A 25933-nucleotide genomic window follows, 5' to 3' on the forward strand; every position below is an offset into this window, starting at 1 on the left:
TGTGTCTTGAGATCAAAGTGAATCTCTTTATAGACTTCAAATAGTTAGATCACTTTTTAATCTGATTTTCCGATTTCTATCTTTGATTGAAGAATTTAATCCATTTACATTTGAAGTAATTACTGATCAGTTCAGTTCAGTCTCTCAGTGTGTCTGACTCTTTGCAACCCCATGGACTGCAGCATGCCAGGCCTCCTGGTCCATCACCAACTACCAGAATTTATTCAAGCTCATGTCCATTGAGTTGGTGATGCCATCCAACCATCTCATCCTCAGTCGTCCTCTTCTCCTCCCGCCTTCAATCTTTCCCACAATCAGGGTCTTTTCAAATGAGTCAGCTCTTTGCATCAGGTGGCCAAAGTATTGGAGTTTCAGCTTCAACATCAGTCCTTCCAATGAATATTCAGGACTGATTTCCTTTAGGATGGACTGATTGGATCTCCTTGCTGATAGAGAGAGATTTATTCTGTAATTTTGCTATTTGTTTTTTATATGCTGCATAGCTTTTTCATCCCCATTTTATCCATTACTGTCTTCTTTTGTATTTATTTCTTTACACTGAAATGTTTAAATTTTTTTCATGTGTATTCTTTAGCTGTTTTCTTTGTGGTTACCATGGGGATTAGATCCTAAAATTGTAACCCTCTAATTTGAATTTATACTGGCTTAACCTCAATAAATACAGAAACTCTGCTCCTTTAATAGCTCTATTTCCATCCCTCTCAAACACTGATGTTGCAGAACTACATCCTTATACTTTGTGTCCAACTAGTAAACTAATTATTTCTTAAATTGTCAAAAACAAAAGGTGGAGTTACAAATCAAAGTTACAATAATACAAGTTTTAGACTAATTTTTTAAACATATTAATTTCTTAAGTAATATAGAAAAGAAAAAGTGGAATAACACATTGTTTTTATAATAATACTAGTTTTTGTAAGTGTTTCCTTATTTACCTTTACTGAAATGTTTATTTCTTCATATGGCTTCAAGCTTCTGTCTAGTGTTCTTTCATTTTAACCTCCTAGACTCCCTTGAGAATTTCTTGCAGGGAAGATTAATTGGTAAAAATCTCTCAGCTTTTATTTATTTCAGAATATCTTACTTTCCTCTCACTTTTGAAGGACAGCTTTGTTGAATAACGGATTCTTAGTTGATATTTTTTTTCTTTTAGCGTTTTGAATATATCAGCCCACTGCCTTCTAACCTTCAGAGTATATAGTGAGAAATCTGCTTTATACTCTTATTGAATATCTCTTATATGTGATCAATCACTTCTCTCCTTGCTGCTTTCAAAATTCTATGTCTTCAGCTGTGGATGATTTCTTGGCGTGGATTTCTTTAAATTCATTCTACTTGGCATTTGTTGAGCTTCTTGGATGTTTACATTCATATCTTTCATCAGATTTGGGACATTTTCAGCCATTATTTCTTCAAAGATTCTCTCTCCCGTTTTCTCTCTCTTTCTCTTCTCCCTCTGGGGCTTCCACGATGCGTATGTTGATCTGCTTAGTGGTATCCCACAGGTCCTTTAAGGTCTGTTCACCTTTCTGCGATCTTTTTTATTTCTTTTCCTCAGATTTGGTGGTTTCCATTGTCTTTTCTTCAAGTTCAGGCTTCCCTGGGGCTCAGACAAAGAAGCTGCCCACAATGAGAGAGACCCAGCTTCAGTCACTGGGTTGGGAAGATCCCCTGGAGAAAGGAATGGCTACCCATTCCAGTATTTTAACCTGGAGAATTCCGTGGACAGAGGAGCCTGTTGGGTTATAGTCCATGGGGTCACAAAGAGTCGGACACAACTGAGTGACTAACACTTTCACTTTCTTTTTCATCTTCAAGTTCACTAATTATTCTTCTGCCTGCTCAAATATGCCTTTGAATTTCTCATTTTAGCCACTGTACTTTTCAATTCCAGAATTTCCTTTTTTTTATGATTTCTATCTTTTTGTTAATATTTCCATTCTGTTCATACATCACTGCCTTGACTTTACCCATGTCTTCCTTTAGGTGTTTGAGCATCTTTAAGGTAGTTGTTGCAAAGCCTTTGTCTAGTAGACACACCATCACTTTCTCAGGGATAGCTTCCACTGGTTTATTTATTTATTTATTTATTTCTATTGAATAAATCATATTTTCCTGTTTCTTCATGTGACTTATAATTTGGGTGAAAACTGGACAGTTGAATCTAATAATGTGGTAATCCTGAGAAATCACCTGGGGAATGGTGAATTTTCTCCTTCTCAGGGCTTAGTATTACTTGGTTTTGCTTTTTGTTTTTATTGTTGTAGGCCGTCTCTGCTGAGGATCAGCCTGAGATGGAAACTTAAGGTCTTCTCAGGTTTTCTGAGTCTCTGCCTTCCCTTCGGCATGTGTAGTCACTTTCTAATTTCCCCCATATGTGAAGTTCCTTGAATGTTGTAGTCTTCAAGGCCTGGCTTTCAAAGGAGAAAAGAGAGAAAGGGAGCACCAACCCCTTACATTCCTTGAAAGTCACATCGGCAATGGGGGAAAGTCGCATCAACAGTGGGGGACTGTCACATCAACAATGGACGGAGGAGGAGATGCAAAAACAGTGGCCCCCACCTTTTTACTTGCACCTCTGTGATCATAAGTAGTAATTAGCCACCTGCTAGCTGTACCTATAAGCTGGAGCAATTAAATAATATCTCTGAGTTCAGATTTCTTATCAGTAAAATGGAGATAATAATAGTTTGTGTGTCATGGTGTTCCAGGAGGATTAAAATGATAAGTGCATATAAGGCACTTAGCACAGAGCCTGGTACAGTAAACAATACTAGCTCTTATTTTGAACCATGTGAAATTGTTGATACTTGATCTTTTTTTTTTGAACCTAACCAGCCATTTCATAGACTCATGCTATATGGCTAAAATTTCATAGATGAGAAAACTGAGGCTCCAGGAACTTAATTTTCTCAGCGTGTTCAGCTAATAAGTGATTGTGAAGGGATTTTGACCTTTTGGCAATCTACTTTAGGTTGTGCAATGACTTAAACACTGTGCCACTAGTTAATACTCAGCAAAAACTTGTCTCGAATCATCAGGAGAAATCTCCTGACTAATTACATTTAGTGTCATCATCCTAAATTCAGTGAAAGAGAGTTCTCCTTCTTACTAAATAGCATCTCTCATAGAAATATCCTTCAGCAATCTCAGAGCCAAGAACCAATGCCTCCTAATTACATCATTAAGGTCAACAATTTTTAAGTAAAATAGAGCAATCTGAATCTGCTTTATGCCCCGTGTCAGGATGTAACTGGTCTTTCAGTCAGGAAGTCAATGATGGTCTCTAACTGTTTCTGATTTTGCCCTAGGGCATGTGGGTCCTGTGACTCTGGATGCCTGTGGGGATATTGACAATACCATGTACCTTCTGTACACCTCTGTGGACACCAGCAAAGTATGTTCTTATCAAGAACTTGGGGTTAGGTGACTGGGTGAGGAGGGTTATCCTGGAAGGCAAGTCATAGAGAAGGACTAGGAGAAGTTACATTTAGAATCTACAAGTTAATTTCAGATTTACAATTATGCCCCTCTTTGGGCCATATTCCTTAAACATTTTCTCCCATAGAACTTCTTATTCAGAATATCCACTCTATTTACTATATAAAATATACCCACCCACCAACATGAATACCAGACTGTTGATGGGATACCAATGAGAAGATGACAGGTTTTCTTTTTGGTTGTTGTTTTTTTTTCTAAGAATTGTTTATTCATTTCCAAAACTAAAAATTTCAATGAAACATTCCCTGTTCTCTCCCTCTGCAGTCTCATGAAAATCATTAATTGTGTGATCCCTCTGGCACATAAAAATAGCCCTGTAATGTTATGCTTTATATTCACACACTATATATACACATGGTATAGTATTGTGTGTGAATATAATACATATTATTATATTAATATGTAATATTAGTTTATATTCTGCTGTCAAGTTAAGAGTATAGTTTTGAGAATGTAAAACTGGTCCAGCATGTTTTGAGGGAGCGGTGGTGAATTTTAGAAGGATGATCATTTTAGAGATGTCTCTTACAAAACTGACTCAATATATGCAGCAGTAATTTAAGGATATATTAATATTTCTATTGGCACATTGCTTCAAAAAGAAACTTTTTATAAGAAAGCACATTAGAGCATAGAGATAGAAGAGATTCAAAAATGATGTAATTGATAGAACTTAAGGAATGTAGAATTCTCTAGCAGCCCTTTGACGTGTATAAATATAGATAATGAATTCTAACTATGGTGTATTTTCTCAAGCCATCATTTTTAATAGAAGTTTAATATTGTGGAAAACACTGGTGCCTCCCTTGTCATGTGACTTAGAGCTAGCCATTTAATTTTTCTTGCCTCTGTTTTCACATTTGTAAAATGAAAGACTTGAATTCTCTAAAGACCCAGAGAATGTCTATTGGGCAGGCATAGTGTATGGTCATTAAAACAGAAAACTATTCAGCCTAATAGTGTTCACGATGTGAACCAACTAGATCCTCGCTAGTTCCCAGCTGTGTAACGTTTGCCTTGTTTCACTGAGAAATGTATATGGCAGATTCACTGTGCTGTACAGTAGAAACTAACACGACATTGTAAAGCAACTATGCTCCAATAAAAATTAATTTAAAAAAATTCAAATGTCATTGGGAAGGACAGTGAATCTCATCAGAAGTCATCCTAAAGTGTCTTTTTCTGTTCACCCTTCTTCTCTTTCATGCCCTGACACAGTACAAGGTTCTTTTGACCTATGACACCCATGTGAACCAGACTACCCCTGTGGATAAGAGCCCCACGTTCATCTGGAAGAACCACAAACTTCCTAATGATATTCCAGGCCAGGGTAAGAGATCCTTCATGAATTTCCTTTCCCTGAAGTTGTTTTTTGGGGAAGGAGAGTAAATGCTACGGTTTATGCAATGAGCTTGTGGTTTTGTTTAGTTTTGTTTACTTATTGTCTGAATACGATGTGCCAGATTTGTAAATGTGGACTTTACTTCTCTGCCCAATGAATCATATTACAGTTCTGATAAAACACTGAAAATATTCCATTCTAATTTAGCTATACCTGTCTTTAATATGTGTTCTATCCACCCTTTGACATAAATTTTCCTATAGAAAACTAGGTTTGGCAATTGGCAGAATGAACACAGAGACACATAGTCTCATTCCATTTACATTTTACTACAGGAAACTCAAGGAATGTATTCAATATATTTCAGCAAGGGATACTTGATGTCATCAGGCTGACGGGTGGTCAGTGAACTTGACCTCTAAATTCTCCCCTTTTGCCTTAGAGCACACATTTGGGCCATAACAGTGGTCACCTACCAGCCGAGGTCAGGTCCCATCATGTCGTGAAAGCCCTAACACGGCCAGACCTCTATCCATGCAACTTGAAGTACAACTGTGTTAACACTGACTGTCATTAGGCAGGCCAGCCAAGTGTCTCCTGAGCAACAAGGTCTCAGGATGCTCTGCCCTGGGCTGGCTTGGCCGGGGCTTTCCACAATGAATAGTAAGTAATTCCACATTACTAATCAATTTTTAGGGAAAAAAGTTTAAATTTGAACAAATATTTACGTCCAAAGATGCCCAAAAAAAGGTGTAAACGCTATTAATAAAATGACTTTTTTCATTATATTTTTATTGTAGAAAAATTCGTGCACATGATTTTAAAATCCAAGAGTAGAAATATTCATAACAGAAAGTGAGTGTACCTAGTCCCGCCTCTGTGCATCCCTGGTCTTGTTTGTTCTGCTTAGTTTTTTGCATATTATATGCATGTATTTCTTGATTTATGAGCTTTAGATGTTATATATTTCTTGTATTGGTAAATTAAATTATCTATGGTATCTATTTCTTGTATTGATAATTTAAAATTTAGTTCATTTTCATTAGGCATACTTTTCTCTAAGCTCTTCTCAATGTAGTTCTGTCTTTTTGTCAGTACATTTAGTGTATTATAATTTTACATTTGTAATTTTAATTAATATGCATAACCCTGGAGTTCTACCAAACATGTACAAAGCTTCTTGCTTCCCAAAGTTGTAAGATGAAGACGTTCATGTCTCTATCCTTCCTTCTACCTCCTTCTCACCTCCCAAATTCTCCTGTATTTTTCTTTTATTTGTCAGGGCTGATAATATTTATTTGCTAGCCATAGGAAGCCTTCTGTCATTTACCTGTAAGTTGATTCTTTAAATTGAAAATCATTAAATATTTTCGTTATTATTATTTTTATAAGGCCCAATAGTGTGTCAGAATAGCATTTCTCTGTATAGCTCCGCTGTCTCTCCTTTGTGACACATATGCACACAAATGGATTTTTTAAATGCCAAATTCTCAAAATATTTTACAGTTTTATTTTTAGACTACACCTTCCTTGAACATTTATCCTTAGAGTTTGACTATCTCTCGTATTTTTGCTATAAGAAAAATACCTGTCCCCTTCACCATATTGCTATTATCTTCTAGCTTATTATACACTGTCTATTGCTTCGAGGCCATTCCACTTCTTCTTGAACCTGCTACCTTCCGAATTGAATAAGAAGTTAGAGGATTCAAGAAGCAGCCTGGGAGGCATGTGTGAACAATGACCTTCTTGTACAATTTTATTTTTGTTGTCCTTCTTACTCTAGGCTTAGTCCTCTGCACACGCAGTCTCTGCTTCAGTGTTTTGTTGGGTTGAATTCACATTTTCCTGAATTCCACTTACTCTTCTGTGAATCTTTCAAACTCCTCCATCTACACAGCTTCACCTACATACTAATAAATCAAATTCCTTACACTTCCCATTGACTTCCCTCAATGATCTGAATGAGCTTGGAAAGGACCAGCGGGCAACACTATCATTTACTGTGCATTCGACACTGACCTACTTTTCCTCCGATTAGTTCTCTGAGTTGAAAACCAGTTGTCAATTTCTTCCTTTATGAATCCTCCTTAGGTATATCAGTTTCAAAGACATCAGATAGTCTTCCCTTCCAAATTCTGTGCTGGAAACTATTTTATCTTCTTGTAATATTCAATGATTCCCATAAGAAAGTGTTAGTCGCTCAGGCGTATCCAACTCTTTGTGAGCCCACCAGGCTCCTCTGTCCATAGCATTCACCAGGCAAGAATACTGGAGTCGGTTGCCATTCCCATCTCTAGTAGTTCTTCTCAACCCAGGGACTGAACCCTGATCTCCTGCATTGCAGGCAGATTCTTTACCATCTGAGCCACCAGTGAAGCCCTCCCATAAGAAAAGAGATGTATAAACTGTAAGGGTAACTGAAATAATGCCACTTTGGAGGCACATTCCAAACAGTTTTCTTCAGGGACCCAAAGATGCACCATCTCTATTACCAATGAAGAGATTAATAAAAGACAGTATCTTTTTTAAATTTAATTTTTAAAATTTATTTTCATTTTTCAGTCAGTTCAGTTCAGTCGTTCAGTCATGTCCACCTCTTTGCAACCCCATGGACTGTAGCACACCAGGCTTCCCTGTCCATCACCAACTCCCAGAGTTTACCCAAACTCATGTCCATCAAGTCGGTGATGCCATCCAACCATCTCACCCTCTGTTGTCCCCTTATTCTCCCACCTTCAGTCTTTCCCAGCATCAGGGTCTTTTCAAGTGAGTCAGTTCTTCGCATCAGGTAGCCAAAGTATCGGAGTTTCAGCTTCAGCATCAGTCCTTCCAATGAATAGTCAGGACTGATTTCCTTTAGGATGGACTGGCTGGATCTCCTTGCAGTCCAAGGGACTCTCAAGAGTCTTCTCCAACACCACAGTTCAAAAGCATTAATTCTTCGGTGCTCAGCTTTCTTTATAGTCCAGCTCTCACATCCATACATGACTACTGGAAAAATCATAGCTTTGACTTGATGGACCTATGCTGGCAAAGTAATGTCTCTGCTTTTTAATATGCTGTTAGGTTGGTCATAGCTTATATTCCAAGGAGCAAGTGTCTTTTAATTTCATGGCTGCAGTCACCATCTGCAATGACTTTGGAGCCCAAAAAGAATAAAGTCTCTCACTGTTTCCATTGTTTCCCCATCTATTTGCCATGAAGTGATGGGACTGGATACCATGATCTTAGTTTTCTGAATGTTAAGTTTTAAGCCAACTTTTTCATTCTCCTCTTTCACTTTCATCAAGAGGCTCTTTAGTTCTTCTTCACTTTCTGCCATAAGGGTGGTGTCATCCGCATATCTGAGGTTATTGATATTTCTCCCAGCAATCTTGATTCCAGCTTGTGCTTCATTCAGCCTGGCATTTCTCATGATGTACTCTGCATATAAGTTAAATAAGCAGGGTGATAATATACAGCCTTGACATACTCCTTTTCCTATTTGGAACCAGTATCCAGTTCTAACTTTGCTTCTTGACCTGCATACAGATTTCTCAAGAGACAGGTCAGGTGGTCTGTTATTCACCTCTCTTGAAGAGTTTGACGCAGCTTATTGTGATCCACACAGTCAAAGGCTTTGGCATAGTCAATAAAGCAGAAATAGATGTTTTTCTGGAAGGGTGACTGAAGGTACCCTTGCTTTTTTGATGATCCAGCGGATGGATATTGCCAATTTGATCTCTGGTTCCTCTGCCTTTTCTAAAACCAGCTTGATCATAAGGAAGTTCACAGTTCATGTATTATTGAAGACTGGCTTGGAGAATTTTGAGCATTACTTTACCAGCGTGTGAGACGAGTGCAGTTGTGCAGTAGTTTGAGCATTCCTTGGCATTGCCTTTCTTAGGGATTGGAATGAAAACTGAGCTTTTCCAATCCCATGGCCACTGCTGAGTTTTCCAAATTTGCTGGTATATTGAGTGCAGCACTTTCACAGTATCATCTTTTAGGATTTGAAATAGCTCAACTGGAATTTCATCACCCCCACTAGCTTTGTTCGTAGTGATGCTTCCTAAGGCCCACTTGACTTCACATTCCAGGATGTCTGGCTCTAGGGGAGTGATCACACCATCGTGATTATCTGGGTCATGAAGATCTTTTTTGTACAATTCTTCTGTGTATTTTTGCCAACTCTTAATATCTTCTGCTTCTGTTAGGTCCATACCATTTCTGTCCTTTATTGTGCCCATCTTTGCATGAAATGTTCCCTTGGTATTTCTAATTTCCTTGAAGAGATCTCTAGTCTTTCCCATTCTGTTGTTTTCCTCTATTTCTTTGTGTTGATAGCTGAAGAAGGCTTTCTTATCTCTCCTTGCTATTCTTTGGAACTCTGCATTGAAAAGGGTATATCTTTCCTTTTCTCCTTTGCCTTTAGCTTCTCTTCTTTTCTCAAGCTATTTGTAAGGCCTTCTCAGACAACCATTTTGCCTTTTTGCATTTCTGTTTTCTTGGGGGCGGCCTTGATCACTGCCTGCTGTACAATGTCACAAACCTCCATCCGTAGTTTTTCAGGCAGTCTGTCTATCAGATCTAATCCCTTGAATCTGTTTGTCACTTCTACTGTATAATCGTAAGGGATTTGATTTAGGTCATACCTGAATGGGGGCTTCCCTCGTAGCTCAGTTGGTAAAGAATCTGACTGCAACGCAGGAGACCTGGGTTCGATCCCTGGGTTGGGAAGATCCCCTGGAGAAGGAAATGACAACCCACTCCGGTGTTCTTGCCTGGAGAATCACATGGAAAGAGGAGCCTGGCAGGCTACCTTCTGTGGGGTCGCAAGAGTGAGACACGACTGAGTGATTAACTGCGCAGCATGCGTACCTGAATGGTCTAGTGGTTTTCCCCACTTTCTTCAATTTCAGTCTGAATTTGGCAATAAGGAGTTCATGATCTGAGCCACAGTCCACTCCCAGTCTTGTTTTTGCTGACTGCATAAAGCTTCTTCATCTTTGGCTGCAAAGAGTATAATCAGTCTGATTTCGGTGTTGACCATCTGGTGATGTCCATGTATAGAGTCTTCTCTTGTGTTGTTGGAAGAGGGTGTTTGCTATGACCAGTGCATTCTCTTGGCTGTTGTTGGAAGAGGGTGTTTGCTATGACCAGTGCATTCTCTTGGCAAAACTCTGTTAGCCTTTGACTTGCTTCATTCTGTACTTCAAGGTCAAATTTCCCTGTTACTCCAGGTATGTCTTGACCTCCTACTTTTGAAGTACTGCCTACTTTTCCTACTTTTTAAAAAATTTTCATTTTTAATTGGAGGATAATTGCTTTATAATGTTTTATTGGTTTCTGCCACACAACACAGTGAATCACCCATAAGTATACATATGTCCCATCCCTCTTGAACCTCCTTCTCACCCCCTATCCCAACCCACCCCTAAATTTAATTTTTATTTTATACTGGAATATAGTTGAAATACAATATTGTGTTAGTTTCAGTTATACAGTAAAATGATTCAGTTGTACAGATACATATATCCATTCTTTTTGAGATTCTTCACCCATATAGGTTATTATAGAATATTGAGTAGAGTTCCCTGTGTTATACAGCAGGTCCTTGTTGATTATCTGTTTTATATATAGTTTTGTGTATATGTTCATTCTCATTTATCCTTCCCTCCCACCTTTCCCCTTTGGTAACTATAAGTTTGCTTTCTAGGTCTGCGAGTCTGTTTCTATTTTGTAAATAAGTTCATTTGTATCATTTTTAAAATTTTTTCTCAAGATCTTTTTGACGTAGACCATTTTTAAAGTCATTATTGAATTTGTTACAGTATTGCTTCAGTTTTATCTTCTGGTTTTTTGGCCACGAGGCATGTGGGATCTTGGCTCTCCGACCAGGGATCAAACCCACACCCCCTACATTGGAAGGCGAAGTCTTCCACTTTACCACTGCGTCACTAGGGAAGTCCATGTATCTTTTTTTTAGATTACAAATACAAGTATTATCATATGACGTTTGTCTTTCTCTAAAAGACAGGTATCTTAAAAGATCTCTTCTTTTCCCCTTGCTGAAATTATCCTACACAACTCGAATCTTGTGAAATGCGTTTGCTCTCTTTTTCAGGGATCCTTCCTAATGCAGTTTTCACTGTTTTTTCTGCCACAGGCCCTCAAATCCTGATGATCGCCGTCTTCACGCTCGCGGGAACGGTGGTCCTGCTGCTTCTCATCGCTCTCCTGGTACTCAGGTACCTGCCGGCTCACCTGCGGTGCTCATCTCTCAGGTGGAGGGGTGGGTGAGAGCGGGGCATCTGATGCTTGTTGACAGTATACGTTCACAAGAAGGTCTCTGGACAGAGCTAAGATTATAAAGGCATTCTGCATCAGAAGGTCTATCTAGGGCAGAATACTCCTAGGCAGATGAATTAGAGCTTGGCCTCAGATGCATGCACGCGTGTCTGCTAAGTTGCTTCAGTCATGTCCAACTCTTTGCGTCACTATGGACTGTAGCCCGCCAGGCTCCTCTGTCTATGGGATTTCCTGGGCAAGAATATTGGAGTGGGTTTCCAGGCCCTCCTCCAGGGAGTCTTCCTGAGACACCTGAACTCAAATCTCAGTTCTGAGATTCGCCAGTTGTGTGATCTTAACTGTGTTATTAGCAACTTAAACATGTTACTTGGCTTCAGTATCCTCATCTGAGCTGTTGTGGGGAATTGAAATACAGTCTGTATAGTGACCATAGAATTGGCATTCTGCAGGTGGAAATAGCTATTTCTGCTCTTTTGTTAATACATTATGGGAAATTTCAAAGTCGCTCTATTACATACTTTCAGGCTGAAGAGGCTTTGTTGTTAAGTCCTGACTGAATCTTTTTGCAACCCCGTGGACTGTAGTCTGCCAGGCACTTCTGTCCGTGGGATTTTCCAGGCAAGAATACTGGAGTGGGTTGCATGTTCTCCTCCAGGGGATCTTCCTGACCCAGGAATCGAACCTGAGTCTCCCATGTTTCCTGCATTGCAGGCAGATTCTTTATCTGCTGGGCCATTGGGGAAACCCCCCATCAGAGCTCTAGATGTCAACTAATGATCAGAAATGGAATGGCATAATAAAAGAGCATAATAAAAGCCTATGGGCTGGTTCTGTTCCTTTCACAGAAAATATAAGAGAGAACATGCACTTCGTCAGAAGAAGTGGTCCCACATTCCTCCTGAAAACATCTTTCCTCTAGAGTCCAATGAGACCAACCATGTTAGCCTGAAGGTAAGCCATCCCTTACCTGGTGAAGAATGCTCAGGCTGGTGCAACTTCCCAGGGATTTGAGGAGACTTTGGTCCATGGTACGGAAGGTGCCAGGCAGGGTCATTTGTTTTAGAATCCAAGACTTAGATGTTAGAATTCTCAGCTTCCTGCCTTTCCCTTGATTCTTCATGATGCTACTTGATCCAGTAAATACTTTGGTGGAGGCTGAGATATGGTGTGTTACTCATTTTTTGCATGTGACTCAGAAAAGGAGTGCAGAGAAGGAGGATTTGTCATGGAAGGGATGTAGGAATGGGTAGGGCATCTGAGTTCCCCTAAACCTTGGGGAACTACTCTCTCACACTCAGGACATCTGACTTACTTGCGCACTGCTGAAGACAGAGTCCTCTGCCCACACTTGCGCTCATCCAGGAAGGCTCAGCAGCCACCAGCAATACCGCCTCCCATGGGCCACGGTTAATTCGGGACCTGCGTGGTCTTATCTCCTCCTCACCAGGACCTCAGGAGATGAACTTTATCATCCTAACTTTGCTGATGAGGAAAATGAAGGACAAAGAGTCGAGCAGTGGGGCCGGGTCACACACGCTAGTGAATTAGGTTACTGCAGATGTAACTGCCAGCACTTCTGAGCATTTCTCATGTGCCCAATGCCTGGACCTGTTTCATTGTTTCTGAGCTCTTTGAGGCAACAGGGCTAGAATTTCAAGAACAGGCCACAGTCTGAACCCACCCTGTGTAAATGTGACACTAACACTTAACCATCAGAGGTTTTCTGGGTTTTTTGCAGATTTTAATTCATTTATTTTTGACTGCCCTGGGTCTTCGTTGCGGCTCACGGGATTTCTCTAGCTGCAGCGAGCGAGGGCTACCCTCAAGTTGCGGTGCTTGAGCTTCTCATTGCGGTGGCTTCTCTTGTTACAGAGCACAGGCTCTGTAGGCACAGGCTCTCAGGCGCTGGCTCAGTAGTTGGGGCACCCAGGCTTCGTTGCTCCGTGGCATGTGAGATCCTCCCAGGCCAGACATCAAACCCGTGTTCCCTGCCTTGGCAGGGCAGATTCTCAACTACCGGACCACCAGGGAAATCCCAGAGGTTTTATACCAAAGCAAACTAGGGGGAGGTGGAGTCCCAGAACTGCCACGTGAAGGAATGAGCGGGGTCCCTCGGAGTAAGGCCAAGCTGACAGGACACTGTGACTTGAGACGCCTCCCTCCTTAGAATCAGCAAAAATAAAATTGCCACATGAGTCAGGTTTGTGTTTGGAGCCTTTCCACCATCTCTCTGGGCATCCCACCCCAAGTCCTGCACACGGCACTCTAGTGGCTCAGATCCCCTCATGGCTGAGCGAGGATTAGGCCTCTCTTTGCCAGAGTCCTGCTCCAGCTGGTCCAGGAGTACCCAAGGGATGAACGGCGTCAGCAAGAGGAAAGAAAGAAACAGAGTTTTTTTGATGGCCCAAGGACCATATTCTTTATTACTTTCAGTATCTACTTATATAGCACATGTTCTTCTACGTAATGACTCTTACAATATTTTTCTGTTCAGATCAACATCCCCTGATTCTAAAATGTGTTAAAAGTTTTTTCCTAGTCCTTTGTCACATTTTGGTTACATGTTTACCCCGAAACCTATTTTTATTCTACTTAAACATAGTCTATGAATCATATTGTTCCATCTACTTATTCTGTACAGCCTGCTACTACAGCAAATACAGCGTCTTGCTTCAGTGAATAAGTACTATAGTGGCATCTAAGGTTAAGAGTTCCTCATAGTACAGCCATTGTCAGTGGTGATTTGTTTACCATCTACCCACATACCACAAGACTATTTCTGGCAGGGGCAAGTCTTTTGCAGTTTACCTAGAAACTATTTACAATACAATTCATATATTTCTTTCTGTTTACTCTTACATTCTAAGGGGCACAAATATCTCTAATGTCCCAATCTTTATGAGAAAAGGTAATTGGCTTAGTTTCTGTAATTTTCCTTGATACATGACCCAAGTTTTCCAGTCATCAATAATAATCTCCTCATGAGGCCAGGTCACAATAGGCTTAGGGCTTGTTTTCCAAATGAACATGGCCTTATTCCCTGGCTGAGTGTTAGGGACCCATCAGCCAGGGGCCTCAGTAGGTTTAATCATTTTGGGGAATATTTCTTTGGGACAGAGGATCATTTTTCTTTTCCCTGGACTCTCGTGAACTCACTACAGAAGCCCCTTTAAATCCTGCCAACAAAGAAAGAAATACAGCTCGCCGCAACAAAAGCATAGAAACAGGAAGGGGTGAAGTTTCCAATCCTGGAGAGAAACCGCTGTGCAGTTTCTTTTTGAGTGGTGCCGTGACTTTGTCATCCGGCAGTAGATCCAGAATGGCTCCCAACATCCTTTTCCTCCAGAAATGCTCAATACACCAAAGTAACACTCCTATTACATCCTGAGCCACAAAGATAAAAATGCTATTGACAAAGACCAGAACTTCCCCAGCGGTCCAGTGATTAGGACTCCGCACTTCCACTGCAGTGGGCACAGGTTCAGGTCCTGGTCAGAAAACTTAAGATTTCCCCCATGCTTTGCAGTGCAACCAAAAAAATAAATAATTTTTAAAAAATTGTAAAATTAAGAAAAGATCAATCTATCTCAGGCACATGTCAGAAAGAAATCAATGAATACTCTCTTTGAAAATCCAATAATCTTACAATCATTTACATTTCACATTGCATCTTTCCATTTGATTCTCATCAAAGCCTATGACTGTAATTGTAAATGATTGTAAGATCATTTGATCTTGAAAGAGAGAATTCATCGACCTGAATGACTTAGTGGCAGTACCCTAGGAAGGGAGGAGGAGACCTCTAGAAGGAGTGAGCAGTCCCTGTCTCTGGTGTGACCCCAAGTTGGGCTCCCACATGGTTCACTTCTGCCCAGGTTCCGCCATAGCTCCACCCCTCACAAGCCTCCCCCACCGCCTCAGAACCCTGTACTGCACTTTGCCTAAAACATCGTGTTGCTGTGTGTTTTGTTAAAATGGAAATAATCCTAGGAGGATAACTCATCTACCCTTTGTTGGATATGACAGAATTTTTATGAGTTAATTCATTGTTAGCCGTTCACCTGGCTAAGGAGGAGGTCTTTGGGATGAGTTGCCATGAGGAGGAAGGTTAGAAGTGATTCAGAGCATGGAGAGGCATTGTTATGCCGAGTTACAGACCAGCTGGGGAGCAGGCGACCAGGGGTTAGCTGTAAGAAGAGGTTTTCTGGTGCTGGGAATCAGACAGGACTGGAAGAAGACCCACGGGGGTCGACCAGAGTCAGCGAGAGGGGAAAATGCCATGTGACTGGACAGGCAATGGTTCAAGCTCTGGGTGAGGAAGCAAGACTCAAGGGCGAGATGATGAAGAATGTATCCCAGGCTAGAATGGAGAGGGTCAGCAAACCAAGGCAGCCAGAGGGAGAGATGTCAGCAAAGTCCGAGGGGAGGGCAGCAGACAGAAAATAATGATAAAGATGCAGAGGACTCATTTGAGGGTAAAACACCTTTGCTTGTAAGAAAGTATCACCACCTTGGTCTTATTTGATCCCCAAGTATCCCTGCAAGTTAGGATTGCCCAGATAAGAGACTGAGGTTCAAATGGTTTAAATGACGCAATCAAGGCTTGAGAGGGTAAAAAGAACACTAGACGAGAAGTCACACTCAGGTTCCGTACATTCTCAGGTGACACATGGTGCCATGTAACCCTTTATACCTCACAAATAAAATAAGAAACAGGAGAAGGGGAGACAAGTGACGTTTATTAATTTGCGCTATGCCAGGCATCATACATGGAATTGGATATTACTTATTTCACTTACATTTTTCAAAATGTCCCTATGAGGTAACTGTTAACAAATAAAATACATCACAGGTTTTTATAAGAACTGAATGAAAAGATGCAATGGTTCACAGTCTTTTTTCTGCCTTTCAAGTAGCAGACCAAGAGCCACATCTAGCCTGCAAGGGTGTGTGTGTGTGTTTTGTGTTTCGGTCAATAGTTAACTTCTTTTAAAATTAATTACTGGAAAACAACAACAACAACAAAAAAAACAAAAATTAATTACTGGGATTTCCCTGATGGTCCAGGGGCTAAGACTCCAAGCTCCTGATGTAGGGGGCCCAGGTTCAATCCCTAGATCCCACATGCTGCAACTAAGACCCGGTGCTGCCAAATAAATAAATGAATATTTTTTAAAATTAATTATCAAATACACAAATCTTGGAATGGAATAGAAAAATCCACATTACCGGCTTCTTTTGACAAACCAGATGATCTTGCAACTCCAGGCTGAACCCCGAGCTGATGTGGCTGCCTTCTTAAGCTCCAGCAAGGTGTCCTCACTTGCATTGCTCCTTGGGCCTTGAGGCATGAGTTCACAACTCAGATGCCAAACATGATTCCCTGAGAGCATCTGGCAATGGTTCCCAATTGTCTGGGATTTGGGGAGGGAAGGAAGCAGAGGAAATCTCTGGCTGAAATAGACCACAAGAAGAAGTAGGGAGAAAACCCAGAGTTAAGTGTGAGGCTGGTGGATACTTGGAAAGAAGGTACCATTGGAGGGGGTAGGTGAGCATGAGAGGGGACACAGGACAATTATACCAGTTTTTCTGAGCCTGCCTGGCATGCTGTGAACTAACTACAGTAGACACAGGCAGAGTCTCTCAGCCTTTGGCCAGCAGGTAGGGAGCCAAGACATGAAGCCTCTGGAATAATTAGCTTGTTCTTGTGCCAGATCGATGATGACAAGAGGCGAGACACAATCCAGAGACTGCGACAGTGCAAATACGACAAAAAGGTGACTAGTCTCCTCTGCTTTCCGAACTCTCAATCGGGGATACGTGCTGGGCCTTCTGACTCATTGTGGCCCCAGCTCTGATGTCGGCGGTGTGATGGCCCGGGTCCCGGGGCTGACCCAGGGGGTATTCTTGGAGCCTTTCACGGGGCTGGGCAGGGCACTGCTTCACCGCTTACAAAATTCACAAGTCCTGGGTATACAGAAAGAAAAATAAAATTTTTAAGAGGGGGAGAGTGTAGGAAGGAAAAGGAAAAATAATAGATTCAGAGCAGTCCAGGCAACCCTGTATTGTATTTTGAATCATTGCAATGGGGATGTGACAATCCCATAGCAGGGTTTTGTATCTTCCTTTCTTCCTTCTTTCCTTCCTTTCTCCCCTCCTTCCTTCTTCCCTCCCTTCTTTCCTTCCTTCCTGCCTTCTTTTTTCACTTAATCATTTTAAAGAAACATTCTCATATGAGCCTGCCATTCCCAGGCATTAGGCACCAGGGATATAAACAGCAGTAAAAGAATGTTACCGCTTTCAAGAGCTTACAGTAGAGTGGAAAGATAGTCATGTGAGCAGATGATTATAACATGCATATAGCAGTCATGCTACACTATCTCCTTAATTCAATTGATGTTTGCAGCGAGTGATTCTAAAGGATCTCAAGCACAATGATGGCAATTTCACTGAGAAACAGAAGATAGAATTGAACAAGGTATGCGTCCCTTACTTAAGACCTTTAAGTGAGAAACAACCTTACTCCGTTTTCCCCAAGCATTGAGGTCCCTGGTGGAGCAAGGTGTTATTAGGGGGTCCTGACAGAGAAGCCTGCAGACCAAGGAATGGGTGACCATACTTCTTGTGGAAAATTCTCCCCCCAAATTTTGTCAAAGATGTTTGATGGTACAGAACATGCTGGCATGTCCTAGAAAGTGGTCCTGATGTGATGGGAGAGTAGTCAAAGGTTTGTATTCAGGTCCTCTTGCTGACAGAAGAAAGGCCATGAGGTCAGATTAATGCCAAGTGCAGAAGGAGACGCACTGATGCTTCATTGCATCAAGAGCAGTAGTACCTCTTCCCGGAGATCGGAGACACGGCACATTTTATTAGTGTATTGTTAGTTTTTAATCTGGTGCTCTTTTCTGGCTGAGCTGCTTTGCAAATGAGTGTGTTATGTCTTAGTTGCTTCAGATTGACTATTACAACCTAACTAAGTTCTACGGCACGGTGAAGCTTGATTCCACAATCTTTGGGGTGATTGAGTACTGCGAGAGAGGATCCCTCCGGGTAAGGAACCAGAATCATTTCCAATTTCCTAACCAGCCAACTGTGTGCAAAAAAAAATATGTAGTAGAAATTTTAAATGCTCACTCAGTGAAATAATAACAGCAGAGAGCTATCAGGAAAAGTGTATGGGCCCATATGCTTATCAAACTAGATCACTCAGATTTTGTCCATTTATCCCTATTATATCTTTATAAGTGAGAGTGAAAGTCATTCAGTCGTGTCCAACTCTTTGGGACCCCATGTACTGTAGTCTGCCAGGCTCCTCTGTCCATGGAATTCTCTAGGCCAGAATACTGGAGTGGGTAGCTGTTCCCTTCTCCAGAGGATCTTCCCAACCCAGGGATTGAACCCAGGTCTCTCACATTGCAGGCGGATTCTTTACCAGCTGAGCTACCAGGGAAGCCCAAGAATACTGGAATGGGTAGCCTATCCCTTCTCCAGGGCATCTTCTTGACCCAGGAATTGAACTGGGGTCTCCTGCATTGCAGGCAGATTCTTTACCAGTTGAGCTAACTAGTTAAAAAATATTCAGGAGTGTAGACTTGAAAAAACAAAGAACAAATGTGGAAATGTGGAAAAGTGATTTCCTCTCCATTCATTTTATTTTACTTGCATATTTCCTTTTGTATTAAGAGAAAACTGGATGGTTATTAGAAAAAAATGTAGATTTAAAAATGTATGTATGCATAAACTCAAACGTACCCTCAAGGAAAAAAAATCATAGCCTTAAATGCTGTTCTCTCTTTAAAAAATAATCTAAGTATTCAATGCAAAATTTAGAATAACTATGGCATAAAGGAAAGGAAACCACAATTCAATTATTATAAAACTGATAAAATTTTAAAGTGCATTCTTGAGTTGTTTATTTTTAAAAAACTACAAAATATACAAGCCTCTTATACTTCTAATTAAATCTTTAAAGCAAGCATAAAAATAAAATGAAAATAAAAAATAAAGCTATAAAAAAGATGCTTTCAATTATGAAAGAATATATCATGACTATTAAATTATAAAGTCTAAAAAAGGGAAAAATTTCAGAAACAATATAATTATGAAAACTTGACTCAAGAAGTAAAAACTTAAAGAGGTCAATAATGGTAGAAGACATTAACATTTCCATTACAAAGAAAACCAGATTCAGTTTAATTTTTCTAAACTGCAATGAATAATTCTCATTGTCTATATTAACACTGTTCTAAAGTTAAAGAAAAACATGAACATCTTCTAAATTCATTTAACATTCAACAAGGCTAGCATAAAGTTGATACTAAAATGTGATTAAAGACTAATGTCCTTTATCAATGTAAATGGAAAAATTATAAACACAATACAGGTAACTCTAAGCCAAGTCATATATGAAAAGCATAATACAGTCAGATATGGCTAGTTCTATGAATGGAAAAAATATTACTCTAATGCATCATATCTTTGGTCTTTGGAGAAAGGCTATATAAGATCATTTTAACTGGTGCTGAAAATGTTCATTTAAATTGCTGCTGATACAATAAAATAAACACACATTCCTAATGATAACAATTTCAAGTCTTTCAAAATTAGAAATACTTTCCATATAAGGGCTAGACCATATCTGAATCATTTGGTTTCAACGTGACAAAAAATTTAGATACACCAGTAAGTGAAGATTATCACAGAGGACATTTTCATAGGGAAAAGAGATAATAAACAAATAAACAAAAGCCATATATCAGGTGCTAAGGGAAGAGTCTGTCTGCTCATAACTCCCCTCCTTTAAACTGACTGGTTACCCACCGCTTCAGCAACCTCATCTGAAACAACCAATGACTTTGGGCCCTTTGTTGGAAACTACTGGTACAGTACCTAAGTTAGAACTGGGCTTTCTCCCCAAACAAGAAACTGTTGTTAGGTTTTCAGTTAGGGTCCTGCCTAGAGTCTTACTGTGAAGAATTAGCTTAGTTTAAATACCCTGTATCTTGATAGAACCATCACCTGCTGCTGCTAAGTCGCTTCAGTCGTGTCCGACTCTGTTGGGACCCCATAGACGGCAGCCCACTAGGCTCCTCCGTCCCTGGGATTCTCCAGGCAAGATCACTGGAGTGGGTTGCCATTTCCTTCTCCAATGCGTGAAAGTGAAAAGTGAAAGTGAAGTCGCTCAGTTGTGTCCTACTTTTCGCGACCCCATGGACTGCAGCCTACCAGGCTCCTCCGTCCATGGGATTTTCCAGGCAAGAGTACTGGAGTGGGGTGCCATTGCCTTCCACGTTAATACTATGAGTTTAAAATTCTAGGTCATCTGGTTCACGCAAAAATTCAAGAGCTCTATCTTAATGACAGAGGACTTAATAAACAAACGGAACACTTAGAGCTATTAAACCAATTGATGCAATTGGTCTTGTAAGTAAAAATGGAAGCCTAGTGAAGGGATATCCAGATAGCAATTCCTTGTTGGAAAACACTAGTGTTATTTTTGATGATACAGAGCCTGCAGCCCAGGCACTTGTGAATCAGGCTCACCAGCCCACTCTCCTGGCAGGTATCTGCTCATTCCTTTACCGCTGTCTGGTGAAGAACCAGGATTTGGGGTCTGTGGGCATCTCATGCTCATCTCCTTGTGATAAAGAACCACGCAGTGTTTCTTAGAAAAGAAACATATGTTCAAGAAAAACAGGACAGTGGAGTTCCAGCTTGTTCCTGAGCCCAAGGACTCATGATTAGATCATGACCAACTTAGATTAGATTAGACCAACTTCCTTGGTGGTCCAATAGTTAATACTTCATGCTTCTACCACACAGGGCATGGGTTCAATCCCTGGTTGGGCAGCTAAGATCCCGCATGCCTTGGGGTGTGATCAAAATGTTAAAAAATAAAAAACAAAAGAAGATCATTATTTGGCTGTAAGAATCTCTCCACAGTGGTATCCTTTAGACAACTCATCTTCCTTTTCTTTTTCTCCTGCTTAGGAAGTTTTAAATGACACAATTTCTTACCCTGATGGTACATTCATGGACTGGGAGTTTAAGATCTCTGTCTTGTATGACATTGCTAAGGTAAGAGACCCACAGACATGAAAGATATTTATGAAAGTTAAATCTGGAAAACAGACCTAGCCAGCTATCGCATCGGTTTCTTCATCTGTAAAATGATAATGAAAGTAGTACCTGTGTCATAGAGTTTTTGTGAAGATTTTATGAAACAACACATGGGCTTTGTATAAGGCCTGGCAAGCAAGAATTCAATATATATATTGATTTATTATTTTTATTATTAAATTCTTTCTACACTGAGTTGCACACATTTTCATAGATTTGCTGGAAGTAAAATCACATAAAGTTTCAGGGAAGATAACTGAATCTTCAGCTTAATGTAAGAGAAAATGTAAGAGCAGGCATTCATCTTGCATGAGGCAATAAAAAATTTGGACATGTATATTTCCTAGACATGCTATGAAAAGGAAGTGGATACCAGTAACTAGGGCCCATTCAAGAATGAAGAAAAGCCAGTCCCAAGAGTGAGCTATTTGATCCAGTCTTAAATCACCTGAAAGACACATAGCATCGGAATCAGTTGGAAAAAAAAGTAGTACAATCAATATCTTATTTGCCTCAGTTCACTCCCAGGACCAAGGCTGAACACTACTCTCTGCAATACCACCACCTCTGGCCACCAGGGGGAGACACAACAGGCAAAAGAGAACTTCCTCTTTCAAAACGGAAGGAAACATTCTGTTTCAGAATAGATCAAAAGCAATTAGATTTTAAGACACAATTTAGCCTAACCTCTCCCTTCAGGAAGGCAAAGCCTTATTATTCATATTATTTTCATATTCATGTTGAGGTAGCAGAAGACCAGAGACATACCCAAGGTTACATACTAAATAAGTAGTAAGCAAAAACACTTAAAAAAAAAAAAATAGGATCAATCTTTGCTTCATATTGTCTACAACTACTTAACCAGGGTCTTTAGACAGTTGCCTTTTACTGTGTCACCTAAATAACCATCAAAACTGCATGCAGTACTTAGGCAAATATTAGAGCTTTAACAATATTTTATAAAGTTAATGGAGTTAAATTTAAAATTCGACAGTGATTCTATCCACATGCTGAAATGATTTCACCAAGTCATCTCTTTCCTGAAAAGGACAGAGCAGCTGAGGAGTGTCATATCTCTTTGTTTTCCTGTCATCTGAAAAACTACAGGGAATGTCATATCTGCACTCCAGCAAGACAGAAGTCCACGGCCGTCTGAAATCAACCAACTGCGTGGTGGACAGTAGAATGGTGGTGAAGATCACCGATTTTGGCTGCAATTCCATTTTGCCTCCAATAAAAGGTCTGTCGTGAATGAAATTTTCACTAGTTTCCCACTTAGACTTTTTTTTTTTATTTTCGCACAAGTCCATGTAAAGTGCTCAGGAAATGATGATACTAGCCAGAAAAAAACACTTCCATAAGAGGCAGTAGCTGGCTCATTCCCCAGCATTACCTCCCTCTCAGTGTTTAGCGTGTACTTGTCAAGTTGAACAGATCTCCTCTGTGGGTTTCCTTCATCTATGTGTCCCTTGATTTAAGGGAGAAATCATGAAGGAGTTATTGGCTTGTGGAGGCAGGACTGTGTGAAAAAATACAGAAAGTTAGAGCAGTAGGAGACCTTAGAAATCCCCTTACTGAACCCTCCTCTTTTATAGAAGACAGAACTAAAGCTCAGAGAGGCTAAGAGAATTGCCCAAAGATAGAGTATAAGACTGAAGACCCCATTCCAAATTCTAGACATCATTCATTTATCTGTGATAATGATAACAAATGATGATACTTAGAAAAAAGTCTTATCGGTAAAATATATTCTTACTTATCCCTTTCAGGAGTGGTGATGGGGGTCAAAAAAAGTGACTTGTAAAGTATCAAGGGCTTTTCATGTCGCACGTTTGCCAGTCCTTTATTAGAACTCAGGGTTAAACAGCCTCAGGGGGCTAGGACTCATATATGCCTCAAAATACCACTAAATTCCTCAGAAACTAAATTCTACCTCTAATTCTGTGTTGCAATCCTTTTAGTTTTCCATAATAGATGAAAAATTACAATCCTGCACCCACTTCTTGAGCTATGTCAAGGATGCTGAGACATTGGACTAAATCTGGTTAGTGCTTATTGAGAACCTGCTGTGTGCCCGGGTTCACCGTGGAGTGAGCAAATCCCCTTCATGAAATGACTCACCACGACACAAAATCAGATGAATTGCAGATCCCAGCCTACCCTCCTGAACATCCAGTTATATGAGCCTCTCTGTGGGGTCGGTTACCTGAAATCAGCATAAGTAGATTTACTTCCCTCTCCTACAAGCCCAACCATTAGGATCCATTTTTAATGAATCACAAGCCACATAAATTCACAAGACGTAAATCTGAAAAGGCAGTGAACACTTGGATGGAAAGCCAAATGGGGAAAGTGTGCTTTATCATAAGCATCTCACTATACCTGAACACACAACGGCACCCCACTCCAGGACTCTTGCCTGGAGAATCCCATGGACGGAGGAGCCTAGTGGGCTGCCGTCTATGGTGTCATGCAGAGTCGGACACGACTGAAGCGACTTAGCAGCATACCTAAACACACAAATCTGTTGATTTATTTAATTGAAACTGCTAAAGGTAGAAATCTCAAGAAGTCTACAGGGAGCTAGGTGATGCTGGAAAACTCCCAAGGGATGTTGGAGAGTAATTAATTGTATGCCCCCATTATTATAAATAAGGTATGTAATGGGGGTCCGAAACCCAAGTGACTATAGGAGCCAGACACAGGAGTGCTTCACTCTTGAAACGAACTTGATGGGAAGCACTAGTAATAGCATGCACGCTAGTAAAATGTGAGTAAATCGTATGCTTTTTTTTAAAAAAAGAATACCACAGGAACCAAAGAAAGTACATCTGTGTAATAGCTGACCTCATGGCTGCTACTATATCCCATCTGGAAAATATCAGTGACTGCCTTGTTTAAATGTGCTGTCTTTATTTTCTTTCAGTAAAATACTGTTGTGGGTTGCCATTCACTTCTCCAGGGGATCTTTCCTACCCAGGGATTGAATCCGTGTCTCCTGCATTGCAGGCAGATTTGTTACCGTCTGAGCTACCTGGGAAGCCCATTATTTCCTTTTAGTAAATATACATATATGGCAATTTCCTGGTGGCTCAGTCAGTAAAGAATTCACCTGCAATGCAGGAGACTCAGGTTCGATCCCCTGAAGAAGGGAATGGCTACCCACTCCAGTATTCTTGCCTGGAGAATCCCATGGACAGAGGAGCCTGGTGGGCTACGGTCCATTGCATCGCAAAAGGGTCAGACATGACTTAGGGACTAAACCACCACCACCAAACATATATATAGTAAATATATTTATATTTACTAAAAGAAATATGTTTTATATTGCATAAAATTTGTAAGTATATATTTATTAAGTATTTATATATATGTAGTGTTTTATATGGGCTTCCCAGGTGGCTCAGTGATAAAGAATCTGCCTGCAGTGCAAGAGACCTGGGTTTGATTTCTGGATCAGGACGATCCCCCGGACAAGGAAATGGCAACCCATGCCGGTATTCTTGCCTGGGAGATCTCATGGACAGAGGAGCCTGGTGGGCAGCAGTCCGTGGGGTCACAAAGAGTCAGACATGACTGAGTGATTGAGCATGCACACAGTGTTTTATATTACATAAAATATATAATTTTAAAATATTTATAAAGGCTTTCATAGATTTATGCTGCATGTTCCATAAACTATTAAATCCTCACCCTCTTGCATTCTACTGAATTCACCCCACAAATATTTACTGAGCACTCCCTGTACCCCAGGCGCTGTTCTAGGTAGACCTTGAGGGTTTCCAGGACTATGACCCAGGCAGTTTTAGGGAAGGCATTCCATGTTTCCTCACCCAGATCCTGGCATTACCTAGTCAGCTCGGAAGGCAAGTGTGTATTCTGCCCCCATCACCTGCATTAGCGTGGTGGAGGGGCTTAAAAAGAAAAGCAGGTTGGGGATCTCTGGGCTGCTCACCTCCCTCAACCTCACAGTCTCACTGCTGAACACACAGACCTGTGGACGGCCCCAGAGCATCTCCGCGTTGCTGGCGTTTCACAGAAAGGAGACGTGTACAGCTACGGCATCATCGCCCAGGAGATCATCCAGCGGAGAGAAACCTTCTACACGCTCAGCTGTCGGGACCAGAAAGGTGAGGGCCTTCTCTGGGAGCCAGCAGGAATTCTAGGCCAACCAAGACCCCGAGGTTTCTGTGACCACATCTCAGTCCCCTTGTCTGTGAGAGCAATGTCATTCCCGCCGTCCACACGGCACAGGGTGGTTGGAGGGATTCAATGACAGTATGAACATCAGCGGGCTCTGAAAAGCGTAGGACAATACCCTGCTGCCAGCCGCCACCACTGTCAGCATTCCTGAGTTAAAGAGCTGTGCCTTAAAATTTCCTGCTTTCCTCTGATTCCATTAAGAGATGTGCATCTTTAACACCTGAACTAGATCACTAAAGGACCACACACATCCTTGAGGTCTTACTAAGAGAATATCTATAGTAGTTTTGTCACATGTCCTCTTTTTATGTGTGTGTGTGTGTGTGGGGGGTTGTTGCTGTTGTTCAGTCGCTGTCGTGTCTGACCCTTTGTGACCCCCATGGACTGCAGCACGCCAAGCTTTCCCCATCCTCCATGCCCGGAGTTTGCTCAAGTTCATGTCCACTGAGT

At 40.9% G+C, this 25933-nt stretch overlaps 1 protein-coding gene across 28 annotated transcripts in view; it reads left to right on the forward strand.

Annotated features, from left to right (window-relative positions):
• Window positions 1-25933, forward strand: part of GUCY2C (guanylate cyclase 2C) — a 103882-nt gene that overhangs the window by 58810 nt on the left and 19139 nt on the right. For all 28 annotated transcript variants that reach the window (XM_081589224.1, XM_081589223.1, XM_081589212.1 and 25 more), the window contains 10 exons: window positions 3333-3418; window positions 4744-4855; window positions 11019-11100; window positions 12007-12112; window positions 16876-16938; window positions 17568-17639; window positions 18107-18211; window positions 21152-21238; window positions 22388-22520; window positions 25273-25410. In XM_081589224.1, coding sequence (XP_081445350.1) covers window positions 3333-3418; window positions 4744-4855; window positions 11019-11100; window positions 12007-12112; window positions 16876-16938; window positions 17568-17639; window positions 18107-18211; window positions 21152-21238; window positions 22388-22520; window positions 25273-25410 — 984 coding nt within the window. The remainder of the gene's footprint in view (window positions 1-3332; window positions 3419-4743; window positions 4856-11018; window positions 11101-12006; window positions 12113-16875; window positions 16939-17567; window positions 17640-18106; window positions 18212-21151; window positions 21239-22387; window positions 22521-25272; window positions 25411-25933) is intronic.

Source organism: Giraffa tippelskirchi, chromosome 4, assembly GCF_054371585.1.
Source record: "Giraffa tippelskirchi isolate mGirTip1 chromosome 4, T2T-mGirTip1v1.2.pri, whole genome shotgun sequence".
In the NCBI taxonomy this organism is placed as follows: Eukaryota; Metazoa; Chordata; class Mammalia; order Artiodactyla; family Giraffidae; genus Giraffa; species Giraffa tippelskirchi.